Source organism: Arachis ipaensis, chromosome B04 (genome assembly GCF_000816755.2).
Source record: "Arachis ipaensis cultivar K30076 chromosome B04, Araip1.1, whole genome shotgun sequence".
Lineage (NCBI taxonomy): Eukaryota > Viridiplantae > Streptophyta > Magnoliopsida > Fabales > Fabaceae > Arachis > Arachis ipaensis.
Genome location: NC_029788.2, coordinates 128,079,630 through 128,097,936, shown reverse-complemented (window position 1 = coordinate 128,097,936; position 18,307 = coordinate 128,079,630). Strand labels below are relative to the sequence as shown.

General features: G+C 34.2%; 3 protein-coding genes across 6 annotated transcripts; 2 read left to right on the top strand and 1 right to left on the bottom strand.

Annotated features, from left to right (window-relative positions):
* LOC107635357 (probable WRKY transcription factor 4) lies at window positions 268–4,950 on the top strand. Its single transcript, XM_016338826.2, has 4 exons — window positions 268–896; window positions 1,854–2,584; window positions 2,667–2,825; window positions 4,274–4,950. Exons 1-4 carry the CDS (start codon window positions 462–464, stop codon window positions 4,554–4,556), a joined length of 1,608 nt encoding a protein of 535 aa, XP_016194312.1. The 5' UTR covers window positions 268–461; the 3' UTR covers window positions 4,557–4,950.
* LOC107635355 (probable serine/threonine-protein kinase At1g54610) lies at window positions 6,871–11,567 on the top strand. Of its 2 annotated transcripts, none has more exons than XM_021122045.1 (9): window positions 6,871–7,797; window positions 8,268–8,552; window positions 8,644–8,961; window positions 9,057–9,284; window positions 9,412–9,509; window positions 9,748–9,856; window positions 9,955–10,395; window positions 10,504–10,576; window positions 11,009–11,567. In XM_021122045.1, the coding sequence occupies exons 1-8, from the start codon at window positions 7,309–7,311 to the stop codon at window positions 10,573–10,575; spliced, it is 2,040 nt and encodes a 679-aa protein (XP_020977704.1). In that variant the 5' UTR covers window positions 6,871–7,308; the 3' UTR covers window position 10,576; window positions 11,009–11,567. The 2 variants fall into 2 exon arrangements, with proteins under 2 accessions (XP_020977704.1, XP_016194306.1); XM_016338820.2 differs by having other exon boundaries at window positions 6,873–7,797; window positions 9,946–10,395.
* LOC107635356 lies at window positions 13,432–18,081 on the bottom strand. 3 transcript variants are annotated; one of them, XM_016338825.2, is made up of 11 exons: window positions 17,865–18,081; window positions 16,769–17,089; window positions 16,588–16,671; window positions 16,075–16,212; window positions 15,820–15,984; window positions 15,440–15,575; window positions 15,182–15,347; window positions 14,938–15,066; window positions 14,607–14,801; window positions 14,227–14,349; window positions 13,432–13,881 (listed from the first exon to the last, which is right to left on the bottom strand). In XM_016338825.2, the coding sequence occupies exons 2-11, from the start codon at window positions 17,055–17,057 to the stop codon at window positions 13,765–13,767; spliced, it is 1,542 nt and encodes a 513-aa protein (XP_016194311.1). In that variant the 5' UTR covers window positions 17,058–17,089; window positions 17,865–18,081; the 3' UTR covers window positions 13,432–13,764. The 3 variants fall into 3 exon arrangements, with proteins under 3 accessions (XP_016194311.1, XP_016194310.1, XP_016194309.1); XM_016338824.2 differs by lacking the exon at window positions 17,865–18,081 and adding an exon at window positions 17,369–17,658; XM_016338823.2 differs by lacking the exon at window positions 17,865–18,081 and adding an exon at window positions 17,197–17,355.

Below are 18,307 nucleotides of genomic sequence, written 5' to 3'. Positions count from 1 at the left end.
ATAATTAAATAATTATTGAACTATTATATTAATTAAACTTAATTTATTATTATTATATACATTTAATAAATAAAAAGACAAAATTAATTTTTGGTAAGGAAAAGACAAAATTAATAAACATGTAACGTCTAACAGATATTCTAAATTCTTACAGAGATATAAACGGGGCACTAATTTTGTTGCCAAGGAAGAGGAAGTTGTAAAAAGAAAGTAAATCATTACACACAAAAAAATAATAATAAAATAATATGTTGTCCCATTAATCTTAGTTCTTTTTTCTTTCAAGTTTCTACAAAGTGGACTTTGCGCTGAGTATTCAAGATAAACACCAAACCCACCAATATTTTCGATCTCACTCTCAATCTTATTACACCAAAAACATATCAAATTTATCAAAATCAAATTCCAAATCATTTCCCATTTCTTACAAGAGAAGAAAAAAGAAAAAGAAAAACACTTAAATGTCCACCACCGACGCCAATTCAGCGGCGGCGCCGCCGCCGCAGTCATCTCGGCCAACCATAACCCTCCCTCCTCGACCCTCCGCCGAGGCCTTCTTCTCCGGTGCCGGCGCTGGCATCAGTCCAGGCCCCATGACTCTTGTCTCTAGCTTCTTCTCCGATGGCGGCGGTTCTGACTCCGACTACCGCTCCTTCTCTCAGCTTCTCGCCGGCGCCATGGCGTCCCCGCTTGCCTTTGGCGGAGCTTCCAGGCCTCCCTTTCCGCCCCCCGAGAATCCCGGCGAGAATTCCGGTGAGGAAGGAGCGCAGAAGAGCTTAGGGTTCAAGCAGAGTAGGCCCATGAACTTGGTGGTTGCTCGTTCTCCAATGTTCACTATCCCTCCAGGGTTGAGTCCTTCTGGGTTTCTCAATTCGCCGGGGTTCTTTTCCCCTCAGGTAATTGATTCTGCGAAATTTTCCATTTCTGTAATAATTGAGTAATTTTATCTGTTTAATTACTTGAATTGGGTTTGGGTGTGGTTTTACGAGGTGCCTTTTCTGGATTTTGATGATTGAGTATGGGTATTTACTTAAAGTATCGATTTTTATGTGAAAGAGTGATTTGGTGATTCTGGGGCGTGTTAAGTGTTTTAATTGGTGTTAAAAGCTGATTTTTAGGAAAATCCTTGTGGATTCTCACAGTAATACTCTTCGACAATTCAGATTTGATATAAGCTTTAATTTTGCATAATGCTCGAAGTTCAATCCAGTTGTACGAGTGTTGCGTTAGTGTTGATGTTATTAGTGGACTGGTGTAGAGTAGTACTTGCTGAAACTGCATAGAAGTTTCGAGATTTTGTGGTTGCTTGTATGGGTGGTAATTGCTGTCGAGTTGTTTTAGTCCATGAAAATTCACTGGTTTTGTTCGTTGTAAGGTTCTTCTCTTTTCTTGGGATGCAGATTTGGGATTTAGTGTGAAACCAAATAGACAGAGTCTTTGGTATTGATGATGGGTTTGACAAAGTGATCGAATTTTGATGAGGGATGAGACTTTTTTGGATATTTTTAATACATATACTGTTTGTTAGTGGATTGACTTTTGGTTGCACTACCTTGATTTTTTCTTTGTAATTTGGATGGGATGATTAATCAACAAAGGTTTTGGGGATGATATTTGTGCTCTGAATGATAATCACTGCAAATCGCTCAATACAAAATGAACTGAGAATCTTCCAAATCTCTGTTGAAATTTGCAACCCAATGACCAGATCATGCATTATATTGTATCATGTGTTGGCCATGGTGCTGGGTATTTTTCTCAGTGTTATGTATGGATGTCATCTTCTTTCGCCCTGAGAATGGTGTATATACTGGTCTGAGGTTTTTATTATGTCTTCATTTTAATGTATACAGAGCCCCTTTGGGATGTCGCACCAACAAGCTTTAGCACAAGTTACTGCTCAAGCTGTGTTTGCTCAATCTCAAATGCATATGCAAGCTGACTATCAGGCGCCTGCAGTAACAGCTCCGACAGCTCCCGCAAATCTATCAGTAGAGCAGCCATCTTTTACTCAAAATGAAGCTTCGCAGCAACAAGTGGTACCATCTGTATCAGAACCCAGCAATGCTCAAGTGGAAACATCGGATATTTCGAACACTGATAATAAGAAATATCAACCATCTTCCATGGTCATTGACAAACCTGCAGATGATGGTTACAACTGGCGTAAGTATGGGCAGAAGCAGGTTAAGGGGAGCGAGTTTCCACGGAGCTACTACAAGTGTACACATTTGAATTGCCCTGTTAAGAAAAAGGTTGAGCGTGCCCCCGATGGTCACATAACTGAAATTATCTATAAAGGCCAGCATAACCATGAAAAGCCTCAGGCAAATAGGCGTGTAAAAGAAAATAATGATTCAAATGGAAATTCAAATGTTCCACCCAAGTCTGAGTTGACTTCTCAGGGTTGGGTTGGAAATGCAACTAAGGTTGCAGAAAGCATGCCTGATTGTTCGGTTCCTGAGAGTGACCAGACCTCCAATCAAGGGGCAAGTAGGTTACCTGGATCAAGTGAGAGTGAGGAAGTGGGTAATGTGGATAATAGGGAAGAGGGAGATGATGGTGAGCCTAACCCTAAGAGAAGGTAAGTTTCTCCTTGTTAATCCTTTATCATGCAACTTTGCATGTTTAAATTCTTCATTGTTTGCTAAAGTTCAGCCTTGCAGGAACACCGAGGTTGCGGTTTCTGAAGTACCTCTATCGCAGAAAACCGTTACAGAACCCAAAATCATCGTGCAAACAAGAAGTGAAGTTGATCTTTTGGATGATGGCTACAGGTGGCGAAAGTATGGTCAGAAAGTGGTAAAGGGAAATCCTCATCCAAGGTAAACACTTTAGTTTTTCATTGGGCACCTTTATTTCTTTTAAAAGCATATCTTTATCAGAAACTAAAAATGCATTGAAGTTTAAACTGAGTACTGTTTTGAGAAGTAATTGCATGGGGTTTGCTTGTATTAATATGTAAAGCTAATCAGATATACAAGAATACCTCACTAGATTTCTATTATTGTAGTCCTCCATGATATCATTGAAGATGAATTAATTAATTAGATCAACTGTATGAGGTGAATCAATGAACTACAGCATAAGAAGTTTGACTTATGAAAGTATATGAGCATTGGGAAGTGAATGTACTCATTGTTCACTTATAAGTTATAATTTATAAACTGGATGTTTAAAAATGTGGTTTAGTGTAGTAACTGGAGTTGTGCCAAGTGATTATTGCCGAAGAAATGAAGTAGAAGATCGGGTAGAGCAATAACCATTATTATATAAGATCTGCACATTATTAAATGCAATGGAACATCATAGATGTATATTAGTATGGTGACTGTGGTTTGGGTTTTTGATGTGGAAATCAGTGTGTCATAATTTCTTACTTGATTTATAATAACGAACCTCTCTAGCAAAGACCATGGGAGGTTAGCAGGGCCATATGCCCTTCCTCAAGGTAACTTTTTATAATAAAAAATTTTAACTTTTGAAGCTATGGGTGGTATAGTAAGTTGGTTTCTTTCCATGTTGTAAGAACAGTTTCAATTGAAACAGTCATTGTGATTAAGTTCTTTTTTAGATATGTTATAAGCTTTTCAGAGTTTAAATCTATAAGAGTTTTGGTTAAGTAACAACTCTGAACAAAGAATTTAACACAAGTGGGATTAGCAAATATATAAGACTAAGTAAAGTGGGTTAAATTTTCAGTAATTCTGTGCTCTGTCCCTGCTCTCTAGTATTATATTCTATAATCACTTGTAGTTGATTTTATTTGGCTTACATGTGATTGAAAATATACACATTCAGCATCTGGTGGGAAGAATTCTAGATTTTAAGCAAGTCTTATTTGTCATAATAAAACACTGGTGAGCTTAGTATAACATGTGGCTCGCGAGGGATTTTTCATAGGTTTCTGGAACCTCACCAGATGTCAATGTGACAAAGGCGTGATTTGCTACCCGAATACACACAAAATATAAAACATCTGTCTTTAAATGATTGAATGAAGATATGAAATATTGCTTTTTCTGTTCCGTTCTTGAAGCTGCTAGTAACTCTGATCTTGTGATTCCTTTTGGCTAATTGTTTTCTAAGATAAACTTGTGGAGCCTAGGTAAACTAGAAACATAAAGCTTAACTCATGAACTCGTAAATCGGTCTGGGGACCCAAATTTGTAAACAGGTTAACTTTGATAACCAGTTTCTTTTGTAATTTTCCACACATATTTCTTTTCTTTTAAGGTTTTAGACCTGTCTGATGCCAAATTTCTATGAACAGGAGTTACTACAAATGCACTAGTGCCGGATGCAATGTGCGAAAGCACGTTGAGAGAGCTTCGTCGGACCCCAAAGCCGTCATAACTACTTACGAGGGAAAACATAATCACGATGTACCTGCTGCTAGAAGCAGTAGCCACAACACAGCGAGTAACAATTCAGTGCCTCTGAAACCGCATAATCCGGTGCCACAGAAGCATCCTCTACTTAAAGACATGGATTTCGGAAGCAATGACCAAAGACCGGTACATCTGCGTTTAAAAGAAGAGCAAATCATAGTGTAAATTCTGGCGCCAATATCAGTTATGGAACAGAATTCACATGGTACATAATGAAGTTTTCTAGAAGTTGAAAGGATAAAGAGAAACTGAAGGTGTATTTAAAGTTGGAAATGGTTAGTTCATGTGTTTTGTTGTTTTGTTGTATCTTTTGTATGTAAGCAAACACCACCTTTTGTACATCTAAATTATGGAACTGTTACTGTATAAGATGATTTTCACACGTATGAAGATGCATTCCAGATTAATGCTATGGAGTATGGACATAATTGTAATTTCAAATTAGTAGACTGTTCCTGTTACTGTCTATTACATCCTTGTATAGGGCAGGCAGTTCTGGAGCAGAAATAAAATTATTGAAACTTGAAAAGGTTTGTGGCAGCATCACATTATTGAACTACTTTGTATTTTGTTGAATCTTAAAGAATTATTTTGCTTTATTTTGACCTTTTGTTGATTGATCTATGTGGATTCTGATAATGATATGCCGGGTTTGACTGTTGTCTTATTTGGGTCTCAGTTTGTAAAACAATAATCACTGAGATTTGATCAATGCACAAAATTAATATTATAATTGTACAAAATTAATAAAACAAAATATGAGTGAGAAAACAATGGAAATAAAATGATAACTTTTAAATTAAAAATTCAAACAATTTTTTAACAATTTCTTCCAACATCAATTATTATTATTTAATGCTAAATCATACTAGAAGAACACATTAAATTCAATTATTTCATTTGTATGATTATAATCTTAGGTGTGAAAATTAATTATAGATTAAGAGTGAATGATTGTGTGAAAAATTGCATAATGATATTGTTATGTTTTAAAATTAAATTCTTGTAATAACATACAAACAAAAGCTTAACGGTGAAGATTAAAATGAATGGCTTGCTCATCTGTTTTTTTCAATTCCAATGAGTAAATTTTCATTTATTGCACTCTTTAAATTCTTGTTGCTCCCACTCCAGATTATATATCTTTTCTTTTGGATAAAGTACTTTCCTTGGGAATAACAAGCAATTTCGAATTTGGCTTTGTTCTTAAAAGTAAGAGAAGCACGTTCTAATTCCCTGAAAGAAAAAGGGAAAAAAATATATATAATTCTTATTATTTATTTTTTTAATTTAGATTTAGATTAGATAGACTTAAACTTCTACTCATTTTTTTAAATCTGACTGTAAAGTGAGAAAAGAGATACCTATGTCGCTAACTTTATTATTTTTAACCAAAGATGGTCAAAACATTAAAATTTTAAGTGGAAGCATAAAATATAAGACAATATGTCCAATGTAACAAAAATTTAAAATTATAAAAAGAATCTAAAAGATAAATATATTAATTTTTATATACTATTATTATTAAAGAATTTTACATAAATAATAAGTTGTATATTGAAATATTAATTATTTAAAAAATAATCTAACTATATAAATTTAATTAGATAATTATACAAAATTTTTTGTCTATGAAGCACGGACACTTTGCTGAGTTGTCGTGTACGCGTGTCGTACACATTTCGGATATGACACTTACCGATACTCGTCTGACACGCGTGTCTGTCGTGTCCAACCATATCTTAATAAAAAATAAAAAATTATTCTCCGACACACCTGGACACACCTAAATACCATGATGTGTCAGCGTGTCCAGTCTTATTTTTAACATATATTCTTAAAATAAATTTAGATATAGTATATATTATTATTTATTAAAACAAAAAAATATTTTAAATACTTGATATAATTAAAATAAGACATTAAAAATAATTCAAAAAAGTATATTAAAAATAATTAAAAAATTTTAATTTATATTTCAATATTAATAAAATATCAAAATATCATTACGATTTATCTAAAAAATACTTTATATTTTATATGTATGCGTGTTCATGTGTTATGTAAGATTTTAAAATTTATGTGTCTGTGCGTCCCCGTGTGTCATGTCGTGTCCTATGTCCATATCATTGTCCTTGCATCATAGCTCTTTGTATATACCATTAGTATATCAAATAAAATTTATATTAGGCTTTGTCTATTTATATAAAAAAACAAACTAATTAGTTTGATCTAAATTATTTAAGTGGATAATTAATTAAGTTGATCTATTATGTCTCCTGAAAATTTTGGATAGAGTAAAAGGGAAATGTATGTATGTATACGTGTACGTATATGAAATGAAAACCATGCAAAGCACGTCAATGGAGTGAGTGACATGGCAGCCTAAAACAACCACCGTCTCCACCACGACGATGACCACGACCAGTGGATCTTCTCTCTCCTCTCTCTCTCTCTCCCTTTTATCTTTCTCTTTTTGTGTTTCTTTTGCAACGACAATCCCCCAAAAAAAAAGCATGCATTGATTCGGACCAAGGAATTGTTGGAGTCTCTCTCTTCCTATGCTTTCGGAGCGTTGTTCTTCAGAAACGAACCACCTCCACCATCACCCTCACCCTCCTCACATCTCGCAACAAAGTCGAACAACAACCCCTCCTTCCTTCCATTCTATTCTTGCCAAAACACAAACAAACCCTTCCCAAAAAAGAACCTACCGTTTTTCTTCTTCTGCCCCCATTATTCCTCTTTCAAATGCATTTCTTTCTGGGTTTCTGACCCGCAATTCTAACAACACAACCAAAAACGCTTCTCCGGTTTCTCGAAAGCGGTTTTCGCGAACCCGCTTTCGAGAGCCTGGTCCATAGATGCAGGAGATAACACCCCAAACTTACCGTTTTTGGACCTCACTAACTGGTAAATGGGTTGTGTTAACTCCAAGAAGGCTCGTGCCGGAGATCCATCTGCTTCGCCGGCCGACGATGGCGTAGCATACGTCAAATCCTATTCGCGGAGAGGCAGACTCGCCTCCGGTCGCGTTGGGGCGGTGGTGTCTTCTTCCCCCGCTTCCAGGGGCCGTTCTTCGACCTCCGCGGTGGTTGCCGGTGAGGCTGCGGAGGTCCGGGAAGGAGGTGGTGACGCGAAACGCGACGAGGCGGCGGCTGCGGAGAAGCTTGAGAAGAAGAGTAGTAAGGATATGGTGGTGAGGGAGAATGGGAATGGGAATAATGGTGGGAGAGGGAGCTCGAGGCAAATTGGGGCATTGAATGCGAGGATTGGTTTGTCGCATAGGTTTGTGGAAGCTGAAAGCATTGCTGCTGGTTGGCCACCGTGGCTCACATCTGTTGCCGGTGAAGCCATTCACGGCATGGTTCCTCTCAAAAGTGATGCTTTTGAGAAATTGGACAAGGTATATTCCTTCAATCAATTCCACTATTTTTGTGTTTTTATGTGTTTTTATTCAATTAAATTTTTTACTCCGGACTATCAGTTATTCTTACGTGAAGTTGATAATTAAAAATATTAGATAATTTGATATGTTTGATTAAATTGTCATCTAATGAATAAAATTCATATGAAGGCAATTATATATAAGTTGTCACCTCATGGGAAATAAGGAAAATTTAAACTTTTTTGTCAAAAGAAGTACCTAACGGTTCCTCTAGTAATAGGATTAGATTTGAACATGTAAATAAACAATAATGGTGTTCTTAATGCATTGGAGTTGAAAAAATTTGGGGTTATGTCTAAGTTGTTTGGAGGAATTTGATGCTAATGTATGCATTGGTTCAAAAAGGAAAATTTTTGCACAGCAATACATATTAGCAGATTTTTTGTCTGAGTTGTTTGGAGAAGTTGATCTTTAACATCATTCTGCAGATTGGACAAGGCACATACAGCAGCGTTTTCCAAGCACGTGAAGTTCATAGTGGGAGGATGGTTGCCTTGAAGAAGGTGCGCTTTGACAATTTCCAACCGGAGAGTATTAGGTTCATGGCAAGAGAGATTATAATCCTCCGTGCACTTGACCATCCAAACGTCATGAAATTGGAGGGCATAATCACTTCCCAACTTTCACACAGCATCTACCTTGTGTTTGAATACATGGAGCATGATCTTGCTGGCCTAGTATCTTCTCCGGACATCAAGTTCAGTGAATCACAGGTTTGTCATCATATTTCATTTATGTCAATGAAAGAATATGTTTATTTCTGGGTTATCTGTTCATATGTTTCATCCTGTTTTTCATGAACAGATTAAATGTTACATGAGGCAGCTATTAAGTGGCATGGAGCATTGTCACCTTAGAGGTATTATGCATAGAGACATTAAAGTTTCCAATATATTAGTGAACAATGACGGTGTTCTCAAGATTGGAGACTTTGGATTAGCAAATACACTTAGCCCAAACAACAAGAACCCTTTAACAAGTCGTGTGGTGACTCTTTGGTATCGCGCTCCGGAGCTCTTGATGGGTTCAACGAATTATGGAGTTTCAGTGGATCTATGGAGTGTCGGCTGCGTATTCGCAGAACTTTTCCTGGGGAAACCAATCCTTAAGGGAAGAAATGAGGTAATCCTCATAGTGAATCATGTACTACAACAATATTATAGGAGTTTCAGAGTCCTATGCATCTAATTTGATGTTTATTCTTCTTTGATCAACAGGTTGAACAATTGCACAGAATCTTTAAGCTTTGTGGATCTCCACCAGAAGAGTTCTGGAGAAAGTGTAAGCTTCCTCTTGCAACAATGTTTAAACCGCAGACTACCTACGAAAGCTCTCTTTGGGAGAGGTGTAAAGGTTTTCCTCCAACTGCTGTAAGCCTAATTGAGACTTTACTGTCCATTGATCCTTCCGAGCGTGGCACTGCCTCCTCTGCACTGATGTCTGAGGTAAATTCATTCCCATGTGTTGCTTATACATTTTGTATGATGATGGTTATTTCTCACTGTTGCCAATTTCATATTATTGGGTTTGATTTCTAACTTTTTTATGTCTCATTTCTTTACCCCTTTATAGTATTTTAGCACAAAGCCGCATGCTTGCAGTCCATCACTCCTTCCAAAGTATCCACCAAGCAAAGAAATGGATGCTAAATACCGGGATGATGCACAGAGGTAAACCATTGCAGTCTATTTCTATTCATACCAATATGTCATTCATGAATATTATATATGTCTTATGAAAATGGAACAAAGCATATAGGCTGCATGTTCTGCAACCCTGGCTTATGCAGCCTTATTCATAGCTGCGATGAACTAATATATATGAATATATCATTCTCTGCATTTAGATAGCTTGAACAATTCATTTGAGCCATTCTCTGTTGCTGAATTCTTGATCTTAAATACTCAGGAAAAAGGTTGGAGTGGCTCGTGAGGCTGCGACGACAGCAAAAAGGCCAAAACGGGTCCAGAAAGTTTTGGATTGCCCCAACAATAATAATAAAACAGCTACAAAAGAGGTACCTAATTCTTTCAGTGCACAAGGCTGTATGTACTGCTTTGAGAAAATTGATAGTTTTATTCACTTTTCTTTCCTATATTTGTGAAGGAAATGCAGAACAATGCTCAAAATGGTGGCAGAGATGATAAAGTATATCAGACAAAGGGAAGAATCGGACTTGTGCAGCAGAAAGAGATGCAACATAAACCAATGTTTGATGCTAAGTCAGAGGCTGCCAAAACAAATGGTTCTCATGGCTATAGTGTATACTCAGGTCCGGCACCGGCCTCGGGATCTACCGGCTTTACTTGGGCTACTAAGAGGCGAAAAGATGCTGCTTCAACTTTATCAGATGGCTCAAGAAGTAAAATCAGTGGACTTGATCCAAACTTCGCCAAAGGAACATATGATTTAGCAAGACAAGGGATTGATGTTTCACAAAGAAATCGTAGTTACACAAACTTTCAAGATGAAACACATCAAGAATCATTTGATGGAGCTGATGAGTACTTGGATTATGATCCCACAGAAAAAGCAGATTCTATGATAAGTACTCAGGTAAATTTGGAATTCTCAGTTTGGAATGAGTGGATCCATTTCAAATCTTTGATTCCTGTCAAAGTTCTATTTGTTGCATCTTATTTTTTCCTTGCCAAAACTTTACAGGGCAACATTAATGAAGACTTGCATTTTGAGAATGGCATGAGAAGAGGAGCCAGAAAATCACGGTTTGGTTGAGGTAAATAAAATGTTTACTGATTCACTCTCTTATTTTTAAGTAATTATGCTTGCACTGTTTTTTTGTGTATAATTTCTTTTATGAGATAAAACACAATTTTTTTAATTTTTTAAACAAAATTTAAACACTTCCATTATTTGTGTGGTCAACAATGTCTTCTCTTTAATAACAAATTCATCTTTTTTGTGTTGAGGGACAAATTTATTCGCTAAAAGAATGAAAAGGAATCGGTTATTTTAGTCGAAAACAAATTTTTCTTCTTAAAAATCTTTTAGGAATCATTTTGTCCACTTGTATTTTTGTTCAACAACAACATTAAAATTTCTTGTTTGTTTATTTTATTCATTTTCTCAAAAGATGTTATTATAATATTTTTTAAAACTAAATTAGAAGTCAGATTCTGATGAGTAAACTATTGTGGTTTTTTTACAGAGCCAAGGATTTATTTGATTACAGTGCAGTAATTTCCCTTTATTCTTCAAGGGTGCTTTGACTAAAACAACATTCTGGCCCATTGCTGGACTGTGTTATCAGCATCTGCACCTGCATTTTTAACTTCTGACTTCACCACACATTTATCTCAAGTGTTAAAAATCCTAAACAGGATAATTAGCACTCAAATATATAGGATTGCACACAGTAACAGATGTATAATGCTCTCTCTTGGAAGATGGTATGATTGAAAAATAGCTAACTTTTCTATAAAATTTTGTTAGCCTTGTACATGTTTATCTATTTTTTTTTCATTTTTTTTAAAATATAAAATCTCTAACCCTCAGCCTTAGTGCACAGAAATGGGAAGAAATAATTTCATTTGTTTCCCCTCAGTATTATTCTTGTGTATATCAAATAGTGCTTGCAAAATGCAAAGCCTGAAATTACCTATTTACCATTTTAGACAACACAAAATAGTATAGACGAATACCACAAGCCACATTTCTCAATGTAGTGCGGTTTTGAATGCAAGGATTATGATAACTAGTTTGTGTAATGCGGTTTCATACCAAAGCATTCCATTTTTATTTATTTGCATTTTGTGGTACATCTTAATTTCCTTAAGTCTTAGCTTCAAAATTATAAGTGCATAACTCTGAGATCCTAAATCTACTAAATGTCAAAATGAGTGAAAAAAAACTTTTGAGAAAACTTCTCCAAATATGTGCCATGTTCTAAATGTTTTCTAAGAACTTAATAAGATAGAATAGAATGATAAAGTAAGAATATATTGAATCTTCAAATATGTATGTACATGACTTGTTCTTATATATACACATTAATAATAGAAATCAAAGGGATAGAATTTTAGGAATTTAATTTTTATGAATCGTGAGTGTAAAAGAATTTTACACAACAATCAATTATGTATTGTTATATTAGCAAAAGAAACTAATTTGTAAATTCATTACTTTGAAAGCAATTTAAACGTATAAATCTAATTAGATGATCCTATAAAATTCTTTATATTGTGAATGCATCGGCTCAAATTTTAAATCCTTGTCCTTTTAGTTCTTGCTGATTTCAAAATAGACAGATAAGAGCAAATATAGCATCAATGACAATGGGATAGACCTCATTTAAATATCATACATTTATATTATTTTTAGACATTTTAAATTGAGTAATGCTACACATTCAAATTCTTTTATAAACTAAGTCTAACCAAGTTAAACAATAAGACTTGAAAGTTTGAATAATGCTAGTCATAACTAATTTTAATTATGTTAGACCAATTTGATTAGACGTAATTAATAAAAAAATTTGGATGTGTAGTATTATTCTTTTAGATTATGTTGCTTTCTTAAAATAATAATAATAATAATAATAATAAAAAACTACTCATATCACCTAGCTATCGATCAATCATATACATGCATATGCTTTCCATTTCTCGTGAGATCTTACGTCCCCAATACAAGAGAGAGTATATGAATTATGCTGATCCTAATACTGTAGAATGAAGAGGAAATAAAAGACAAATTCATGAGGACATATTTGCTTAAGAACCTCCTTTTTTTTTTTCTCTTTTTCATTAATGGCTTTCCAAATTTGATTTAATTTACTAATTTCAAGTTTTCAACAGTTATATAGAATATTAAGGTATGATTATACCTACATAACAACTAAATGGATACTTATCATTATCTTCTTAACTACTGCTTACCAACTGCTTAAATAGACAAATGCAAAATTAATATGACTACAAAATATGAACAAATTGTCATTAAAAAAATATACCCTCTTCATTTTTTATTTTATTTTTTCTTTTTCCTGTCTTACATTGACAACTGTCAACTAATCAACTAAAAGTATATTACGGTAATTATAGTGTTTCAAAAAGTGTTGCTAAAATAAAAGTAACACTTTTTTATTGTTAAACAATGTTTTTTAAAAAGTGTTGCTTAAAAAAAAGTATTACCAAAATGAAAAAGAAAATGTGACTTTAATTTTAACAACACTTGCATAATCATCATAGCCACCATAACATAGTCTTACTAGAATCCACCTTCTTTATATTACATATATAGCTTTTCCACTTTAAATTATTTCTAACAATGTTGGCTGCATTTTGCATTTTTTTGTATATTTTGTCACAGAAAATGTCACTGATATATCTTTTAAACAACAAAGAATATGTAGTTCTGCACAATGCTCATGTCTCAGTTTGGATTAATATAAAGTTAGTTGCTAATTGGTTGTTCAATTATTCACAAGAAGAAGAGGTTACAATGCAAAGTTAGAAACACATATAAATTGGTAGCATTTGTCATTCAAAAGTGTTAGGTACACATCTATCTTAAGTGATGTGTGTCTCACATCTGTTTCTATGTGACAAAATTAAATTGTGGTAACAAATATAAGAACTTAAGGTGATGAATGTGAATATAAAGTGTACAATTGCTATCTCTGTCTTTTCAAACGAAAAATATCAGACAAAAATTTATCATGATTCTGACTTGTTACAAGGTACAACACAAAACTTAATTTCTATTAATCTCTTAACTTCTATTCCTCTGAATTTAAGAATGTTACAGAAAAATATGTAACTACAGGAGTTGCACCAAAGCATAAACCTGGAACTCCATTTTTCCTCATCCAATAAGGAAGTAACTATTTAATGAAAAATTGTTTGTAATAATATAGTTTTAACACTAACAACCCCCTGCAATGCAAGGTAGTGATGGAAGCCCTTAGCATTCATCATCACTGATCACAAGCATAGGTATTTGGTCATTATTACTAAGGTCAATCTTGTTCAATCTAAGACAGCATAGCACCTTCTCTGGAAGCTCTTCTTGTCTCTGTGCCTGTTATTCGAAATTTGAAGAATGGTAAATGTCTGTTGAAAGCTAATTCATCAAGTAGGTTGCATTATCTCAAAATGTAACATTCAAGTTCTTTAAACTCATGCTGGAAATCTTCAAGTTAGATTAGTCAAATTCCTGATAACAGGGTTCGGATATTGGTGGCAATGCAAATATCGAAAGAAAAAAACTATATCTACCAGTTGCGATTATCACAATGTCTTCCCGTGCTAGTTGGATTATTTTGAAACTCATGGCAAGTTTGAAAATCATAGATATTATTTGAAAGTTGTGAAGAAAAACAAAACAAAATAAAGAAGGCAAAAATAGGTTAACATAACAAGGTACCTGAATGGTTAAGCCTAGATCAAGAATGCCATCTTTCAAACGATCTCTGAATGAATCAAGTCCTTTCCTTGATATGTAGCTAAAACGATGTATGTCAAGATCAATCTCAAAGTAATTAGGACCCTGTTAGGAAGAAAATAAACAAGAATCAATTCATGTCAATGTGCCAAGGTGAGTAAGCACTTATTACTTATATATGTATTTCATGTTTTATAAAGTCATAATGCTGCAAGACATTGATATACAAGTTATAAAATCTTCGTAGTTGCAATTTAGGTCCGCAAATCGAGTTTACGAGTAAATTTCTATGATTCACGTTAACTTAAGCTCTATGTTTAGGAAAACTATTGAGTTTGATGACATTGGTTTAGGAGCCTTACCTTGTAAAAGTTGTGTTGGGGGCGAGAGAGAACAGGTTTTCCATTATAAGCATTTACTAACTTATTTTCAGCAACACTCAAATTCATTTCCTCAGGGTTGGCAAGTCCTACCATGATCTTTAGTCTTTCTCTGAAAGGTACACTTGATTCTTTTGCAAATCCTTTCACCTTTTCCATCTCATCATCAATGAATTTCTAAAGCATAAATTGGAAAATATGGAACAAAATTAATACTTTATTTATTGTAAAGCATTAATATATTAATATATTGTGTCAGTTAAATTTTATAGTTGTTGGTAATAAGATAATAGCATTGGAAAACTTGAGATACCGTAATGCTTTCTTGAAACTGGGAAGAAATGTTTTCATCAAGAGTCTCGTTAAGCTTGAAGTACAACACAAGACTCAGTCCTTCTCCATCACTATCACCAAGGAACATTGCAGCTGGATATGTAGGCAACTGCACAAAATGCACATAATATGTCATATGATGGATGAGAACATGATACACATTTCAATCAATATCAGTGCTGAAAATGTCTAATAATATTGAACAAACTGAAAAGGTTTTATACCTGAATGTTTACAATAAGAAGTTGGGGAATTTCCCCATTGGTTGCTGTCACATTTGGAAGCTCCAAGTATTTGGCAATATGATGTATCTTTTTGGGACAGAAAAATACATCCACACCAATTGGAGTATATGGACTATAATTTATTGCAGGAGACTTTTTCTTATCCCTGGAGAGTAGAAAGTTCAATCAAATTGAAAATTTGTAATGGGAGTATGTATCTATGTATATCATCAAAGAAGGACAAAGTCAACAACATACTTGAAATAGTTTTCGCCACGGAGCTCAAACGTTGAGGGTAGAATTTCAGACCAGCATCCTGGAGATGGGTTTTCTCCATTCTGGCTTGGAATTGTGTCCCCTGCTCGCGGACGACGCAGATATTTTCTTGATTGACCTGCATACAGATTCAATATTAAGGACTTCAATCAGCAACAGATTTTAGTGTTGCTAGTAGTAAACAATATACAATTTTAGGCCCAAAAGAATTAAAAAGTCGGTGGTATTCGAAAGATGTATTTCGTTTTGACAAATTTCTCTAGATGTCATCTCAAATTGTTGAAAATCCAAATGTTACAAACTCTTGTTGTTCTTAGTCAGTCATATTGATGCACTGAAAAGCAAAGTATTTTGACACTTACCAAGATCAGCTGCATTCTCAACATCACAAGATGGCTGTTTGAAAGAAAGCTTGAAAAGTGTTGACAGCTTTGATTGGGATTGGAGACCCTTGAAACTGACAGAAGGTGCCAACTGATGAAGGCTTAATCTGTGTGCAGTATCTTGAACCTTCTCATCTTTTAAACCTGTTAATAGTTAAGCTTCCATTATTAGAAAGAGAAACTCAAAAACCTTGTGTACCGACCCACGATAAGACCAAAAATTTTTGCTTATACCTGAGTTAACTCCATCAACTTTAAGAAAACTTTCATGATATTCTTCATATTGAGATTTGTTATCCATAAAACATGATGATCTTTCAAACTGGACCACTTGGCCGCATGGGATATTGCCTACCACTAATGGAAATCCATCTGAACATAAAACCCCCAACACAAGGAAAGAAAGAAACCAGAATCAGAATGAAGTCAAATAATAACAATAATTTATAGACATAAACTAACTTTATTGCCTAAATTCAAAACAAATGCCTTCCACAATGAACATGATCTCAAGTCTAAACATAGAACAAAAAAGGATAGAAAATCTTAGTATAAGACCACCTTTAGAATTTTAGCATGTTAATAAGGTTGTGTGTGGATATTGTTTCAGGATCATGAAATCATTTCGGTAAAAGAGACTGATACAAAGATAGACAAAATGCTTCTGTTCTAGAACATATTTTTTCTACTGTATTTTGTGTCAGGAGATAGTTTTCAAATAGGGCTTAACGGATACTCATTGATTACCTCCATAGACACTAGTGTAGTCATCATCTGATTCAGATTCCAGAATACTGGCAGAATCAAAATAACATTCTTCTTGGCAAATTACTGCAAGCAATGAAACAATCACAAATCATTCTGAATTTCAGGTTGAAAAAGAAAGGAAAAAAAGTGAAAATAGGAAAGTCAGGAAAAGACTATATACCATGTGAATCAGCACCATATTGGCTATGGCACAATTGAACTTGAGTAAGATGGAATGCAGAGTTTGAAACTTCAGAGCGCTTGCAAGTAGTTTTTGCGCCATTTTCGAAGTCCATGTGAACAAATTCACTAAGAGAATAATCCATTACACGCGCCCCTCCATTGCTAATCCTCTTTTTGGTGCCATTAATGGCCGGATTCGAGATCTTCCGACTACGTCTTACTATTGTTCTATGGAGCTTCTTTGGTGCTTGTATTGCATCAGAAGGAACTGAAACACAACTTCCCATTCTGTCTCGTTTGAAATGGTGAAACTCTGAATCTGCACAAAACATATATATGACAATGCAAACTTTAGAGAATTTATATCAAAGCAAAGTTAGAAAACAAAACAAAAACAAAATCTCATTGAAACATTTTATCAGTAACCTTGCGTGTGACAAAATGTGCAAACAAATAATATGATTGAAGGTTGCTTCTAGGAGATGAAAACAATGATGAAATTCAACACTACACAAAGCAGAATTAAACTATATATATATAGTTCATAAATAGGCATCATGTTTTGACTTTTGATAGGTCTGAGTTTCAAGGAACCTACTATTGTCTCCTTCTAGGAAGAGGGTAAAGGGTCATAATTGAGAGACAAAGAATAATAATGAAGACATATTAACAACCTTCAAAAGAGAAAGAGAAAAAGATATGTACTAAGAAAAGAACAAAAAAGAGAAAAAATTATATATATAATTATTTGTGTTTATGTACAATGCATCCGTGCACAAAGAATTTTGTGTTATGGAAAAGAAATTAAATTTTTTATATAATAAAAACATATTTGAATATGAAAAATTGAAAATAGTAGCTCCAGGGCTGAAGAATATGCAGAATTCTGAAACAGTGAAGAAGGAACAAGACAAGGACCACATCAAAATCTGAGGCATCATCTTTTGACTAAAATGTATAAACAAAATATATACCAGAAATCTTTATTGTCATTATTATTATTATTTTTTGTGCATCATATTATTCAAGCTCCAAATAAATACAATGAAACCAAACAAATCCATGAATAGATAAAATAATAATAAGTTACATACCTAATTTTTTATATGAAATTCAGAGATGAGAGATGAGTAGGTATGATGTTGAATCTTCTCCTCTCCCTCTATGCAACAAGAGAGGGAGAGGATGCTGCAAAAAAATCAAACAGCACCTTCCTCTTTCTTTCAAATAATTATTATATAAACAAGAACACCCTAATCAATGTTGAGTTGAAGAAAAACAAAACCTAGTTGTTTGTTTATTTATTTATTTATATACACATCAAAGGGCTACATATGAAACATTAATTAGTAAATATATATAAAATGATAGCTCTTTAATTATAATATTTCGATATGTTCTCCTTGAGTTTAGGCCTTTCATGCAGTAATGGCTTATATACCTGGCAGGAACTTAATCTGTTTTTTTAATTATCTGAATTTGGATTATCTTAATATCTCGTTTTGCTTAATTATACCTTGATCACGTGATCATCTTT

Excerpts from the sequence above, each read along its gene's own strand:
- LOC107635355 (XM_016338820.2), top strand. The coding sequence starts at position 7,309 with ATGGGTTGTGTTAACTCCAAGAAGGCTCGTGCCGGAGATCCATCTGCT. Across the intron at positions 8,962-9,056 it reads TCCTTAAGGGAAGAAATGAG|GTTGAACAATTGCACAGAAT; the intron begins GTAATCCTCATA and ends TTTGATCAACAG. Across the intron at positions 9,857-9,945 it reads ATAAAACAGCTACAAAAGAG|GAAATGCAGAACAATGCTCA; the intron begins GTACCTAATTCT and ends ATATTTGTGAAG.
- LOC107635357 (XM_016338826.2), top strand. The coding sequence starts at position 462 with ATGTCCACCACCGACGCCAATTCAGCGGCGGCGCCGCCGCCGCAGTCA. Across the intron at positions 897-1,853 it reads CGGGGTTCTTTTCCCCTCAG|AGCCCCTTTGGGATGTCGCA; the intron begins GTAATTGATTCT and ends TAATGTATACAG. Across the intron at positions 2,826-4,273 it reads AAGGGAAATCCTCATCCAAG|GAGTTACTACAAATGCACTA; the intron begins GTAAACACTTTA and ends TTCTATGAACAG.
- LOC107635356 (XM_016338825.2), bottom strand. The coding sequence starts at position 17,057 with ATGGGAAGTTGTGTTTCAGTTCCTTCTGATGCAATACAAGCACCAAAG. Across the intron at positions 16,672-16,768 it reads ATATGGTGCTGATTCACATG|TAATTTGCCAAGAAGAATGT; the intron begins GTATATAGTCTT and ends CATTGCTTGCAG. Across the intron at positions 15,067-15,181 it reads TTCTTATTGTAAACATTCAG|TTGCCTACATATCCAGCTGC; the intron begins GTATAAAACCTT and ends CATTTTGTGCAG.